We start from the raw sequence: 13,762 nt of genomic DNA, 5'->3' as shown, positions 1-13,762 counted from the left end.
CAAACCCAAGAAACATAGATAAGCCATAATTCTCCTTTTTTATAGCTGCCACATGGACCTGATAATTGAGCTGACAAGTCATGGCCTCTTACACCTTATGCATTGTTGGAGACCCTGACAAATACTTGTTCTTTGAGCTCCTCGTTTAATTAGACTAATTTAAAAAAAAAAAAAAAAAACTGTTCTCATTGTCATTATTATAACTTTTGCATGGCGTTAAATTTAGTTCAACTTTGGATTGTTTCCCTGAAGTGACTCTCAAATATGCTTAGCTACATATTTATAAACTATATTTTAGGATTGGAGTGTTCTCACAGACATAGCCAATCATATCCATTATCCATTTCCCTCTCATCAATAATCTTAATTCCACCTTTTGGATATATGTTTAGTTAGTCCCATATGTAAATTATAAATGAAATTTAAAGATCATCTAGTCCTAGTCCAACTAACTTACTTTACATATAGGAAACTAAGCCAACCAGGTAACTTGCCATATCACACTACTTAGCAAGAAGACTTGGATTAGCACTCCACCCAAGTCATTAAATCCTAAACCACTGAACTCAGTCACCATGGCTGGAGGAGGAAGCTGAGTCAATGCAGTGTTTGCCCATTTGAAAGACTACATAGAATTTTTTAAAGTATGTGAAACCATACTTGTAAATCACCTTAGCAGCTGTATATTTTGGCTACCCTAAATAGCTCCAAATCTGTAAAATGAAGGATAGTAATACCTACCTTCAGGGCTGATTGTTTATCTCTCACCTTTCCTTCCTCACCAGCTGTACCCACTTTAGAATCTTTAAAGTCACATTCTCGTGTTCAGCTGCTAAAAAAACAAGAGTTTTTGCCCTTAATTCCTCACTTCTCATCCTTTTACTCCTCAAATTCCAGACATTTGAGTTCTGCCCACACCATTCTCCTGGAACTGTTTCCTCAACGGTCTTAAAGACCAACTGATGACTTTTTACCCCGAGACACCTTTTCAGACCTCAGCTTGTTATCCCTTCTGTCAATTTCAGCACTAGTGACCACCACTACTTTTTATTATTTTTCTGCTACTTCATTCACCAGTCTCCATCTTTGTTCATAGGTTCTCTTCCCTTCATCTCTGCAACGTACGTCTTTTCTCAGGGATATGTTTCTGCCTTTTTTCTTATTTTGTGCTCCTTCCCTTGGCAGTTCTAGCCATTACAAAGAGTTATTTATGCACCTGTCTTTGTATGACATCTCTGCTTCTGACATCTCTTCCAAGTGCTGCATGCCTACCTGATTTTGCCATACCACCTAGCCCACTGATAATTTCAGACTCAGTATATTTGAAATTGAGGTCATCTCTTCTTTCCCAACCACTATAGGCTTTCCCTCCTTTGTTCTTCATTTTCGTTAATCTCTAAAATGTGCAGATGCTCCTCAACTTACAATTGGTTATGTCAGAATAAATCTATCATAAGTGGAGAATATCATGAGTAGAAAATGCATTTAATACACCTAACCTAGCACAGGAAAAGAGTAAAATTCAAAATCTGAAGTACAGTTTCTACTGAATGCCTATCAGTTTCACACCATCATAAAGTGAAAAAATGGTGAGTCAAAAAATATATAGAAATGCAAAAGACCTAGATTATCTAAAACAGTCTCAAAAAAGAAAAAGTTGATGGACTTAACACTATGTAATTTTATGATTCACTATAAACCTAGAACAATAAGACAGTGTGGTTATAGCATAAGAATCAATAAATCAGTGCAACAGACTAGAGAGGCTGGAAATAGACCTATGCTTTATAGTCATGTAATTTTACAAAGGTGCCAAAGCAATCCATTGAGGAAGGGAATTTAAAGATCTATAGTCCTAGTCCAACTAACTTACTTTACATATGAGTAAGCACCAAGTCTTTGGTGTAAATGGTGCCAGGAAAACAAAGTATTTGTATAGAAAAAAATGAACCTGGCCCTTTTCCTTATTAACCAAAATTAATTTGAGATGGATCATAGACTTAAATGTAAAAACTAAAAATCATACATATTTTAATAGAATGCATTGGAGAATAGCTTGATGAGTGGGGGATAGGTGAAAGTTTCCTAGAAAGGTCACAGAAAGTAAACACCATATGAAAAAATTTGATAAACGTTATCAAAATTTAAAACTTTTTGTCAGAAACATTATTAAGAAAGTTTACAGACAAGCAATAGACTAGGAAAAAATACTTTCCAAAACACATAACCTGACAAAGGACTGGAATTTAGGATCCAATACATAAAAAAGTTCCTACAACTCAATAGATAATATGTATATAATAACACATAACCCAAATTGTTTTAAATGAGCAAAAGACTTGAAGACAGTTCACCAATGAAGATAATGCAAATGGCCAGTAAGAACGTGAAAGAAATTAGCAGAGAAATGCAAATTAAAATCCTAATTAAAGACTGGGTGTGGTGACTCAACCTGTAACCCTCGCACTTTGGGAGGCTAAGGCAGGCAGATCACCAGAGGTCAGGAGTTCAAGACCAGCACAGCCAACATGGCAAAACCCCATCTCTACTAAAAATACAAAAATTAGTTGGGCGTGGTGATGCATGCCTGTAATCCCAGCTACTTAGGAGGCTGAGGCAGGAGAATTGCTTGAACCCAGGAGGTGGAGGTTTCAGTGACCCGAGATCACGCCATTGCACTCCAGGCTGGGTGACAGAGTGAGACTCTGTCTCAAACGAAGAAAAAAAAATCCTAATTAAAGGCTATATATATCCACTAAACTGGCCAAATTCAAAAGACTGACAACACCAAGTGTTAGCAAGGTCGTGGAGCAACTGGAACTCTTTTACAGTGTTGCTGGGAATGTAAAATGGTACCATCGTTATGGAAAACTGGTAGTTTTTCTAAAATTAAACATATACCGGCCGGGCGCGGTGGCTCACGCCTATAGTCCCAGCTACTCGGGAGGCTGAGGCAGGAGAATGGCGTGAACCCGGGAGGCGGAGCTTGCAGTGAGCCGAGATTGTGCCACTGCACTCCAGCCTGGGGCACAGAGCGAGACTCTGTCTCAAAAAAAAAAAAAAAAAAAAAACATATACCTACTCTGTGACCTAACAATTCCACCCTGAGGTATTTACCCAAGAGAAATGAAAACATAGATACAAAAAGACTAGTACCAATGTTTAATAGCCATTTTATTATTAATAGCTAAAAACTGGAAACAGCCCAAGTGTACAACAATAGAAGAATAAACTCTAGTAGATTTATACATTGAATACCTAAGTGGGATAAAGGAATGAGTTACTGATAAACGTAATAACATGAATGAATTCCAAAAACATGATGAGGAAGTAATATCTTACACAAAAGAATAGATACTGTGGTTCAATTTGTATAAAATTCTAAAACAGTCAGTCTTCCATGGGAAAAAAAAAATCAGAATAGTTGTTACCTCTGGGGTGATCAAGTAAGGATTGACTGGTATAGTTTGAGGTATTTGGGATCTGACCAAAGATTTAAAATATGACCATTGTACAGGGTTGCATGAGAGAGTAAATTCATCACAGTATGAGACTGTCCAGAGGCATATGGCGAGGGGCCACCATCCAGAAGGGAAGGAGGGCAGGGGAGAAAAGAATCAGAGCAGATATTTCTGGAGAGAACATGTCCATTCCTCAGTAGTGTGGAATGGCTAGGTCAGAGAGCTCTAAAGGGCAGGAGCAACTTGGGGGTTTCATAACCACAGACACTCTTTTATCAATGGCCAGCAGGTGCTGGGTGTAGTTCAATGGAGTATGCAAAGCAGGCAGGCTGTTACTGGCTAAAAATCTGATTGTTTGGGCTATTTTTAAAATACTTCGATATATAAAAATTTGAGTTTGGTACTAATGAGGTTTTGAACTAACAGGTCTCAGCCTGCAGTAAAGAAATAAACAACTCAGGAGCCAATCCATAGAGACTATATTTGGTTACTTTATATAATATCTGAGAAGGGGCAAGAGGGAATTATTTGGAGTGATGATCATTTTCTAAATCTTGTTAGAGGCTTAGATTACACAGATGAGTACATTTATCAAAAGTCAGTGGATATACACCTAAGATTTGTGCATTTTGTTGTGTGTAAATTTTATATCAAAAGAAAAATTCAAAATAAATAATTGAACTCTTAGTTAGTGATATGTATACTGAAGCATTCAGGGGGACATGTACTGCCTGTATGTCGTTTACACTGAAATGCCAAAAATAAAATGAATTATTCAATGGATGGTTGGATAGGTATTTAATAAAGCAAGTATAGTAAAATACTAATGGTGAAATCTAGATTGAGATACATATACATGTGTTTATTATAAAACTATTTCAACTTTTCTTTGTTTCAAAATTTTCATAATGAAATATTAAAGACAACTGTGTGTAGAATAGACTCAGGACCAGTTAGGATGCTATACCATTGTATTAAAAAACATTATAGAGTTTTATAGTTCTTGGCCAACTATAAAATGATCATTTGACTAACTGATCTGTGGCATTTGATCTGTTACAGGGAAAGTCCTTCTGCTAGTGTTGACACATGCACATTTCTGTCATCATTTGTGTGCTCCAGTAGGACTCTGCTGATTGATGGCCGGGCAGAACTCAAAAGAGGCCTCCAGAGGCAGGAGCGGCATCTTTTTCTATTCAATGATCTGTTTGTTGTGGCCAAAATCAAGTACGTATACTATATACTCCTGATTATCATTATAAAATTGCACTTTTACTAACAAAGATACCCTTTCTACTCAATGCTTACTGTAAGAAGGTTTTGCCTCTGTTACTATAGGTAATGTCTAAAGTGATTTTATGCCCTTTTTTGCAAAAAAAAAAAAAAAACGGTTGTTCATTTTTTCAACAAGTGTTTATTTAGGTCCTGTTCTGTGCCATGTCCAGAATAAATGTAGGAAAATTCAATGAAGAATGTGATGGGTATGGTCCCTGCTCTTTGGGAGCTTATATTCTAATGTGGGAGCTTACAGTCTTATGCATGGGGTGAGGGGGAATGACAAATTGTGATTAGTACTATGAAGAAAATAGGGTGCTGGGTGAAGTAAAAGATGGCATATATGTTAGGTAGGTATAGTCAGGGGAAGAATTCAGTGAAGGATGAAAAGCAATCAGCCATTCAGATATTGGGAGGATGAGCATTCCAGGGAGAGGGCACAGCAGGTACAAAGGTAGTTGAGGAAAGCTTGGCCCTTGGAGGAGTTAAAAGAAGGCCTGTGTAACTGGAGCATAACAAGCCAAGGAGAGTAAGATGAATTAAGATTAGATAAGTAGATAAGGGTTAGGTTATAAGGACCTTTGTAGGCTATATTAATTATCTATTGCTATTTAACAAATTACCCAAAAACATTACAGTTTAAAACTATAAATGTCTCATGCATTTCTCTGAGTCAGGAGTCTGAGAGTGTTTCACTGGATGGTTCTGGCTTACGAGCCTTCATGAGGGCCCTCAAGCTTGTTGGCCTGGGTTAAAGTCATCTCAAAGCTCGCCTGAAGCTGGAGAATCTACTTCAAAGCTCACTCAAGTGGATGCTGTTAGCCTTAGTTCCTCAGTAGCTTGTGGCCAGAGGCTTGAGTTCCTCTTCACATGGATGAGTAAAAGGCTCCAACTAAATACCCATTTATAAGAGATAGTATAGAATGCTTAGTGAATTGTTTATACATTTTTTTAAAATTAAAGGCAAGCATAATGATGAGAACTGTTTCGGAATGTGATTCAGATAGAAGGAATGCCTACAGATGTAGTTTTGGAGTGGATATGGTATTATAGGAATAAAGAGAAAGAAAAAGTTTCTCCAGCCACATCTTTGCACTAGGTCCATTTGAAGTTCTAAGTTGGGAAACTATTAATAGAGGAGCAAGTCATTATTTTCAAAAAACAGTTATTCCCTTATTTAAAAATTATTAGATGAGTTCTCTATGCTAAGTATTATAATAGGAGAATCACAAAGATTTCGTTTAATTTTCCTGACAATCCTCCAAGATAAGAGTTGTTTCAGATATTGAACACTGAGGCTCAGGAAGGTTTGTTATATACTAAGAAATGGCAGGGCTGGGGTTTGAATCTAGACCTTACTTCCAACGGCTGGCACTTTCTATACTTTTTAGCACATGGTACTCATTAGGTATATAGCTCAGCCTGAAGGTAGATAAATAGACAACATAAATTTTTTATAATAACCAATTTTCTGAACCTTAAGATCTTAAAGACGATTTACTTATAGCATGCATTCAGTTCTTACGGAAGAATGTATTTTCCTTCACCTTTTTCGGATATTTCCCCCCTTAGCAATTACAATGATAATTAGAATAGAGGACCTCTGTTTTTTTACCTGAGGTTATTTATTGTTCTGTATACTGTTAGCATATAAGTTGTTTTTATGGAACCTATGTTTTGCTAAAAATATTTTATAGAAAGACAGTTTCTTTTCCACTAGAATATTGCTGTTTTTAGATATATTGGCAAAATGTGTACTCATCGTCTGCTTCTGTAGCTGACTTTTTATTTTGATTGTCCCTTTCTCACATAAGGTTATACCACTTTTTCCCATACACTGTTTTTGAGATAACTGTGTCCACTTCAATGTTTTTGTGAAGTGAAAAAAAGTCTATCAATTGATTTAAATGCTGTTATTTAAGAGGTTCAAATTATGAAAGATTATTTTAAGTACTTTTTATACCCATTGGGAATATTTAAAAGTGTGAGTGATCTAAGTTATTTTTTGGCATAAATCCAAAACCCCTGAGAGGGAACATACATATTTGAGATTATTATTATCATTATTATTATTATTATTAAATCCTGCCACTTTGCAAAAATTTTGACCACCATTTTTTAGGAAATTGATTACATGATCATTCCACAGCAAAGATTTAGTTATATTCACAGATCCTTCTTAATATGAAAGAACTTAATTTTTATGAAATAACAACCAAAAGCAAATAGTCCCTGTAATTCCAAACCTATGTATTTTAGGTCACTTCTTACCCTTGGATGAAGGATTGAGTGTTACCCTGGATCAATTAATTTGTTAAAATAATCTGAAATTAGCAATTAAGTCTCTTAATGAGCCATAGGAGACAAGGAGGGGACCTTAGGTTCCATACTACATCAGCTCATCTTCAGGCTTCTTTTAGATACTGCTTTCAGTCCTTAGGTTGGGCCTAGAGAAATAAACTTGAGTGGGATAAATAATCAACTGCTACATATTTGTTCAGTGAATTTTAGTAAGTACAACAATAAAGCGGGTGTTAAATGCTTCCTTCAATTGACTGAATTATTATATTTGATCTGTTTTGTACTGGATGCTGACAGTATTTGCTGAAAATTGTTTTGAGTTTATGGTAATTCTTTTCCATACTAAATTAGTAAAGTATTAAAGCCAGATGGGTACTTGGGGACCATTTTTTATATTCATTTGGAAGATAAATAGGTTACTTTTCCAATAAAATCATGAATTTTCTTTTTTAAAAAAACAGGATCTGTTTTACAAACATTAAATTATTTAGAAAGAAGTTTACTGTTCTCTCTGATAATAGCCATTGAACACCCATATGGAATTTACAGAAAGGATGAATGACTGTATTTACCTCACATGCTCATAAGTCATCACTATTATCATATTTTATGAGAATAAGCAAATAGTAATGAGTTCTCTTTAGGTGAAGAAGATGAAATAAATTTATTAATAGAATTACCATCAGATATTTGTGGAATATATAATGATCTCTACCCCAAAACATATTCGATAAGACATCCCTATCTTAGAATGGGGAGAAATCTCCCTGGAATCCTGTGTATTTCATCAGTTCACTGGAAATGTTTCCAGTATGAAGATAGGAGGATAGGAAAGCAAAGTGTATCTGTCAGCTTAATAAATTTGTAGTAAGGGACTACATTGTCGAAATAAAGAATTTGGCCAGGTGCAGTGGCTCACACCTGTAATCCTAGCACTTTGGGAGGCCGAGGCAGACAGATGACCTGAGGTCAGGAGTTTGAGACCAGCCTGACCAACATGGCAAAACCCTATCTCTACTAAAAATACGAAAAAAAAAAGTAGCCGGGCGTGGTGGCAGGCACCTGTAATCCCAGCTACTCAGGAGGCTGAGGCATGAGAATCACTTGAACCTGAGGGGTGGTGGTTGCAGTGAGCCAAGATCACGCCAATGCACTCCAGCCTGGGTGACAAGAGTAAAACTCTGTCTCCAAAAAAAAAAAAAAAAAAAAGAATTTATTTTTAGGGGGTTTTGTTCAGTCTGTCCATATTGAATTCACACTTTTTAATTCCTGTCTTCGTAATACTATTGGAGATAGTCATTGTCATGCTATTGGAGCCAGTCCACATTAAATTAGCATTTTTTAATTTCTATAGTCTAATACTATTGGAAATTGAAAGTGAAAAATCTGAAGAACCATTCTATGACCCCAAGAATGCCCATTTTAATATAAAACTTTAGTGGAATACTTCTTTTAAATATTTTCAAACTAGTCCATCTAGCTTTATGTTCATAAGTGTTCATGAGATTTCTTCCTCTGCCTCCATAATAGCCACATCAGAAAGCCGTGTAGCTCTGCAGAGATTAAAAAAACAAAAAGCCAAAGATAGAAAAGCTGAAGAGAACTTCATGGAAAATATAATTTCACCCAGGTTTCAGGTGCTTTTTAGGAATAGTGATATCCAGGACTTTTTATAGATGTCTAGTGGTTAAGAGCATAAATAAGCTCAGGAGTCAGCACTGTCCAAGTTTAAATTCTAGCTCTGCTACTTAAGCTGTATGACTTTTAGCAGGTTAACCTCTCTACGACTCCATTTCCTTACCTGTAAAATTCCTGAGGATCAAGCTAAATAATGTGTGTAAAGTATTTACAACAATGGTATATGGTAAGTTCTCAATAAATATTAGCCGTTGTTTTTATTATAGGAGAATGGAAGTCATTGTTCATACTTTTAGACAGTTGCTTGTTTTGGAAATCGGGGTGGATAATGTAGCACCTTATTGATCTAGGGAAAGGATCTTTGGGATGACTTTTTTCCCAGGTCAATGGATGTGGATGTTCCCACATGATATCTGCAGTATCTACTAAGATAGAGACTTACATCAGAAAATACAAAATACATGAAAACAAATATGGAAAGATACCTGTTTTTTCAAAAGATGTGTAGTTTTAGTTTTATATTACCCAAACAGTTGGCATCAACAAGTAAGATTTGGTCTGTAATTGGATCTGTTTTATTTTAAAAATCTAAAGATTCATAACAATAGGGGGGGAAATATTGAAATATAGGAAGAAGCCTTAATGCCACAAGACACTTTCTATTACACTTAAATTCTATGGGAAGCATACATGAGGCTTTGAATCTAGATTTTCCTTCAGTTCCTGCAAAATCCTTTTTCATCTTATGAATTTCACTGAAAATTTTTAACTTTAAATAATCCATGAATCAGAGGAATTTTAGGGATACTTCCATATAAGTTACCTTTGATTTCATTTTAACTTTTAGTATTTACACAAATGGTTCTGAATGCCAAGCGGTACCCATGTTTTCCTGAGCATTCTCTTTATCCTTGTTGTTGCCTTCTATTTAAGTCTCAGGTCCCTGCTAGCATTAAACCTGACAATTAGGTCAAGAGATATGGTGGTTTCCATATCAGGAGTCTACGGGGATTAGGTAGAAATTGTCTAAAAGCAATTTCACTTGAATTAAAGTAGATCACCTTCAGGATCCCCAGAGATGAATGTTAATTGTGTCAATCCTACTTTTTTTTTTTCAAGTTTGGTTTAGGTTCTTTTTGGGGGACTGCAGATTTTTACTTTTAGCCAGAATATAAGGGGAAATGGTTGAACAAAATCTAAGAAAGGAAATTTAAAATAACCTGTGCTTCTAAAGCCTAGAAAATCTTGTAACCACTTCATTGAAAATGTATTATAAATTATTCTAATTAACTAAGGGATTTTTTTAGTGCATCTCTCTTAAAATGAAAATTTTATAAACATTTTAATAAATCCTGTGTATTTTCTGTTTTCAGCCAAATTGTTTTGGAAATTAGCAAGTTACAAATAATAAATGAATTAATATTTTGTAACAGCAGTACAAATTAGGTTTTTAATGCACTGCTTGACATACAGAAAAATAAGGTGGCCAGTTTATGGCTATTTCTTGCCATAAATGCAGGCATGAGGACTAATTGTTTCACCAATGTTTCAAAGATCTTCTTGGGCCAAGGTAGCCAACCCTGTTTTAGTTTACTCTTCTAGGCACTGAAGATAAAAACACTGAATAAGACACTTGGCCCATGATTAGTGAAAAATGGTCCTTTTATCACAAGTACAGAAGCTCCCATAAATTATTTTTCTTCTAAAAAAAAAAGGATACATGTGCAGAATGTGCAGGTTTGTTACATAGGGATATGTGTGTCATGGTGGTTTGCTGCACCTATTGACCCGTCCTCTAAGTTCCCTCCCCTCAGCCCCCACCCCTCAACAGGCCATGGTATGTGTTATTCCCCTCTCTGTGTCCATGTGTTCTCAATGTTCAACTCCCACTTATGAGTGAGAACATGTGGTAGTTGATTTTCTGTACCTGTGTTAGTTTGCTGAGGATGATGGCTTCCAGAGAAGCTCCCATAAAATTTAAGAAATAAAATAACAAAAGGTTCTGTTTGGTTTTTATCTTTCTAGATATAACAATAACTTTAAGATAAAAAATAAAATTAAATTAACTGATATGTGGACAGCAAGCTGTGTGGATGAAGTGGGAGAAGGCAACACCAATGCCATGAAATCCTTTGTTTTGGGCTGGCCCACGGTGAACTTTGTGGCCACTTTCAGGTAAGAATCACAGCTTGTCCTCTATTTACCTGGGTTAGCTACTATGATCATTTCTAGGGCTGAGATTTAAAAAAAAATAATAATCAAATGTTATTCATCTAATTTTTAAGAGGGAAGTATTTTGTTCTGATTGTGTATTAAGTCAGTAACTCATCTGTTGACACATACACCCAACCAAAATACTTGTATGCCATATATTTCTCCCAATGGGCTTTTGATTAAAATATGTGAAAATTAATGGTAAATATTGGGAACTCTTGGGATCATTTACCTTGGTTTGACTTGTTATTTTTGTGGAAAAAAAAAAAAAAACAGGAACTTCCAGGAATATGGAAGGGGAATAGAGTAGTCCCGTCTTTAGGAACCGCTCTTCAACATCCTCTTCCTTAATATGTAGGTATTTGTTTTACATATTGAGCTTTTAAGTCTTATCAGTCTTTTCAAACCACTGAAAAAGACCTTCATGGAAGCAAATTGTATAGTCCAACTAAGTTTCAGTAAGTGGTTTATACTCCCGAATTTTTAAATAGTGTTTTATTATACAAATAAAACTAATGTCATGAAATACTGGTTACTTAAATTGTGTAACAGGTTTTCAGTTGGTGTCTATAGAGATGTGACAACGAAAAGCAAAGGTATCATTTTAAGGAGTCAGAGCTTCCCAAGACTTATTCCTGTGCTAGGATGGGGTTGGAGAATGTATGAATGCAGAATACTTGTCCTCTTCTAATGAACATGCTTAATTGGCACCGTCCAGTTCAGAGTGAACAATCACAGTCACAACCTGTGATTTTGAATAACTGTGTCCCAACCTCTCCAGTATTTGTTTTACACTTAAAGTTAGTGTTCATCCCATGCACATGATGCTTTTTATTTTGCTTCTCTTCTTGCTACCACAAAACTCCTAGGACATCATCCTAAAGCCAGACAACTAAAATTTTCCACGATGTTAATCTATTAAAAGATAGGCATGTCATTAAATTCTATTATGTATTATTTGGCCTACCACAAGATTTTAAGAACTGGTTTGGAAAAAAAAAGTGTTTGTTTCATTCTCAGCATATCTTTTCCATGACAGATTTCTCTAGATATTATCATTTCCTATTGCTTAATCTCCTTGGAGTTACAGGTGAAAGGACGTAATTTTAAGTGAGGGTATGACTACATGACATTTTTAATCAAGGAATTTTCGTGAAACTTCTTTTATCTTAAGAAGAGGGGAAAATGTGGAAACAAGTTTTACCTATATTATATTATTCAAACTATGGTTCTTTAACCAAATGATCAAGGTTAATATCACCAGTAATGTCACGTAGGTAAAATGTACTCCTTGGTATATTGTGATGAGAAGAACAATTAACCTTGTGATCTTCCTCCCAAAAACCTTTAACTCCAGTCTAATCATGAGGAAATCATTGAACAAACACACATTGAGATACATTATGCAGGATACCTGACCAGCACTCCTTAAAATACTCAAGGTCAAAAAAACAAAATCAGAGAAAGACTGAGAAATGGTCATAGATCAGTTACTAAAGAGATATAATAATTATAAGGTGGTATTCTAGATTAGCTTCTAGAACAGAAAAAGGACATTAATGGGAAAAATGGTGAAATCTGAATAAAGTCAAGAGTTTGATAGTAATGTACTAATACTAGTTTCTTAGTTTTGACAAATGGGCCATGATAATGTAAAAGAATAATATTAGATTCCTCTAAACTTAAACAGCATCAGAACTATGTAGGGAATCTCTGTATTATCTTTGTAACTTTTATGGAAATCTAAAATTTCTGAATTTATTTTTTTTAAAAAGTGAAGTGTTGAGGAGTTCTGCCTCTGATATGTCAGAGTGAAGTCTTTTGGAGAGGAATTTAAACTTGGAAGTAGGCACAAGTACTGGGTGAGTTTCCTGTTTTTAAAGCCTTAGCCTAAGGGCAGGTACAGTTACATCATGGTGTAGGACAACTAAAACTGGCAGAAACAGTCTTTCTGAGCTGAAGAACCAGAGGACAGAAGCCATGTCATCCACAGCTATTGTGGGATGAGGGGGAGAATCTCAAAAAGGAAACTAGCAGAGAAGGCAAGCTCCAAATTCTATGTATAAACACTGCCCAAATCTCTGACTGGTCACCAAACCCCACATGCATGAGATAGACTGAAAGCGTTGAACTGAGCTGCAACCCATCACAGATGAAATAGAGTTTGTAGCATCATCTAATCAAGTTAGTTTCTGCTAAAACAAAAATATCAACACCGTTCCACAAATATAACAGAATACAGTCTCTGAAACATTTGGAATGTCCAGATAAAATATCTTGACATATGAAGAACAAGGAAAAAGATAATCAACAGAGACCAATCTTAAAATGATTCGTATGTTGAATTACCAGAAAAGAATTTTAAAACAGCTTTCATAAGTAAGCATGGCAGGTAAAAGGAAAATTCAATTTAAATTAATAAAAAGATAGTAAATATCAGCAGAGAAATAGAAAATACTGAAAAGGGCCAAATGTAAATTCTAGAACTGAAAACTACAATATTTTAAATAAAATATTTTCTGAGTGGCCTTCTTTGCAGAATGGAAATGAAAGAGGAATTGGTGAACTTGAAGGTTTATCAATACAAATTGTCTAATCTGAGGAACAGAAAAAAAACAAAGATTTTTTAAAGGAAAAATGTGTCACAGACTTGTGGGAATGTATCAAAAAGTATAATATACATCTCACTGGAATTACAGAAAGAGGAGAGGAAATGGAGCTGAAGAAATAGTGCTTAAAAACTACCCAAATTTGGTAAAAGGCATAAATATTCAGATTCAGCAAGCTCACTGAACTCTAGACAATGTGACTATTAAGAAAACTATACCTGGTCATGTTATAAACTACTATAAACTACCATAAATCAAAGATAA

At 35.3% G+C, this 13,762-nt stretch overlaps 1 protein-coding gene across 6 annotated transcripts in view; it reads left to right on the top strand.

Annotated features, from left to right (window-relative positions):
* The window catches only part of ARHGAP20 (Rho GTPase activating protein 20), a 124,178-nt gene that overhangs the window by 70,243 nt on the left and 40,173 nt on the right, over positions 1-13,762 (top strand). For all 6 annotated transcript variants that reach the window (XM_025356852.1, XM_025356850.1, XM_025356851.1 and 3 more), the window contains 2 exons: positions 4,524-4,688; positions 10,701-10,850. In XM_025356852.1, the coding sequence (XP_025212637.1) occupies positions 4,524-4,688; positions 10,701-10,850 (315 nt within the window). The remainder of the gene's footprint in view (positions 1-4,523; positions 4,689-10,700; positions 10,851-13,762) is intronic.

Source organism: Theropithecus gelada, chromosome 14 (assembly GCF_003255815.1).
Source record: "Theropithecus gelada isolate Dixy chromosome 14, Tgel_1.0, whole genome shotgun sequence".
Lineage (NCBI taxonomy): Eukaryota > Metazoa > Chordata > Mammalia > Primates > Cercopithecidae > Theropithecus > Theropithecus gelada.
This window is presented reverse-complemented; position numbering and strand designations above follow the sequence as displayed.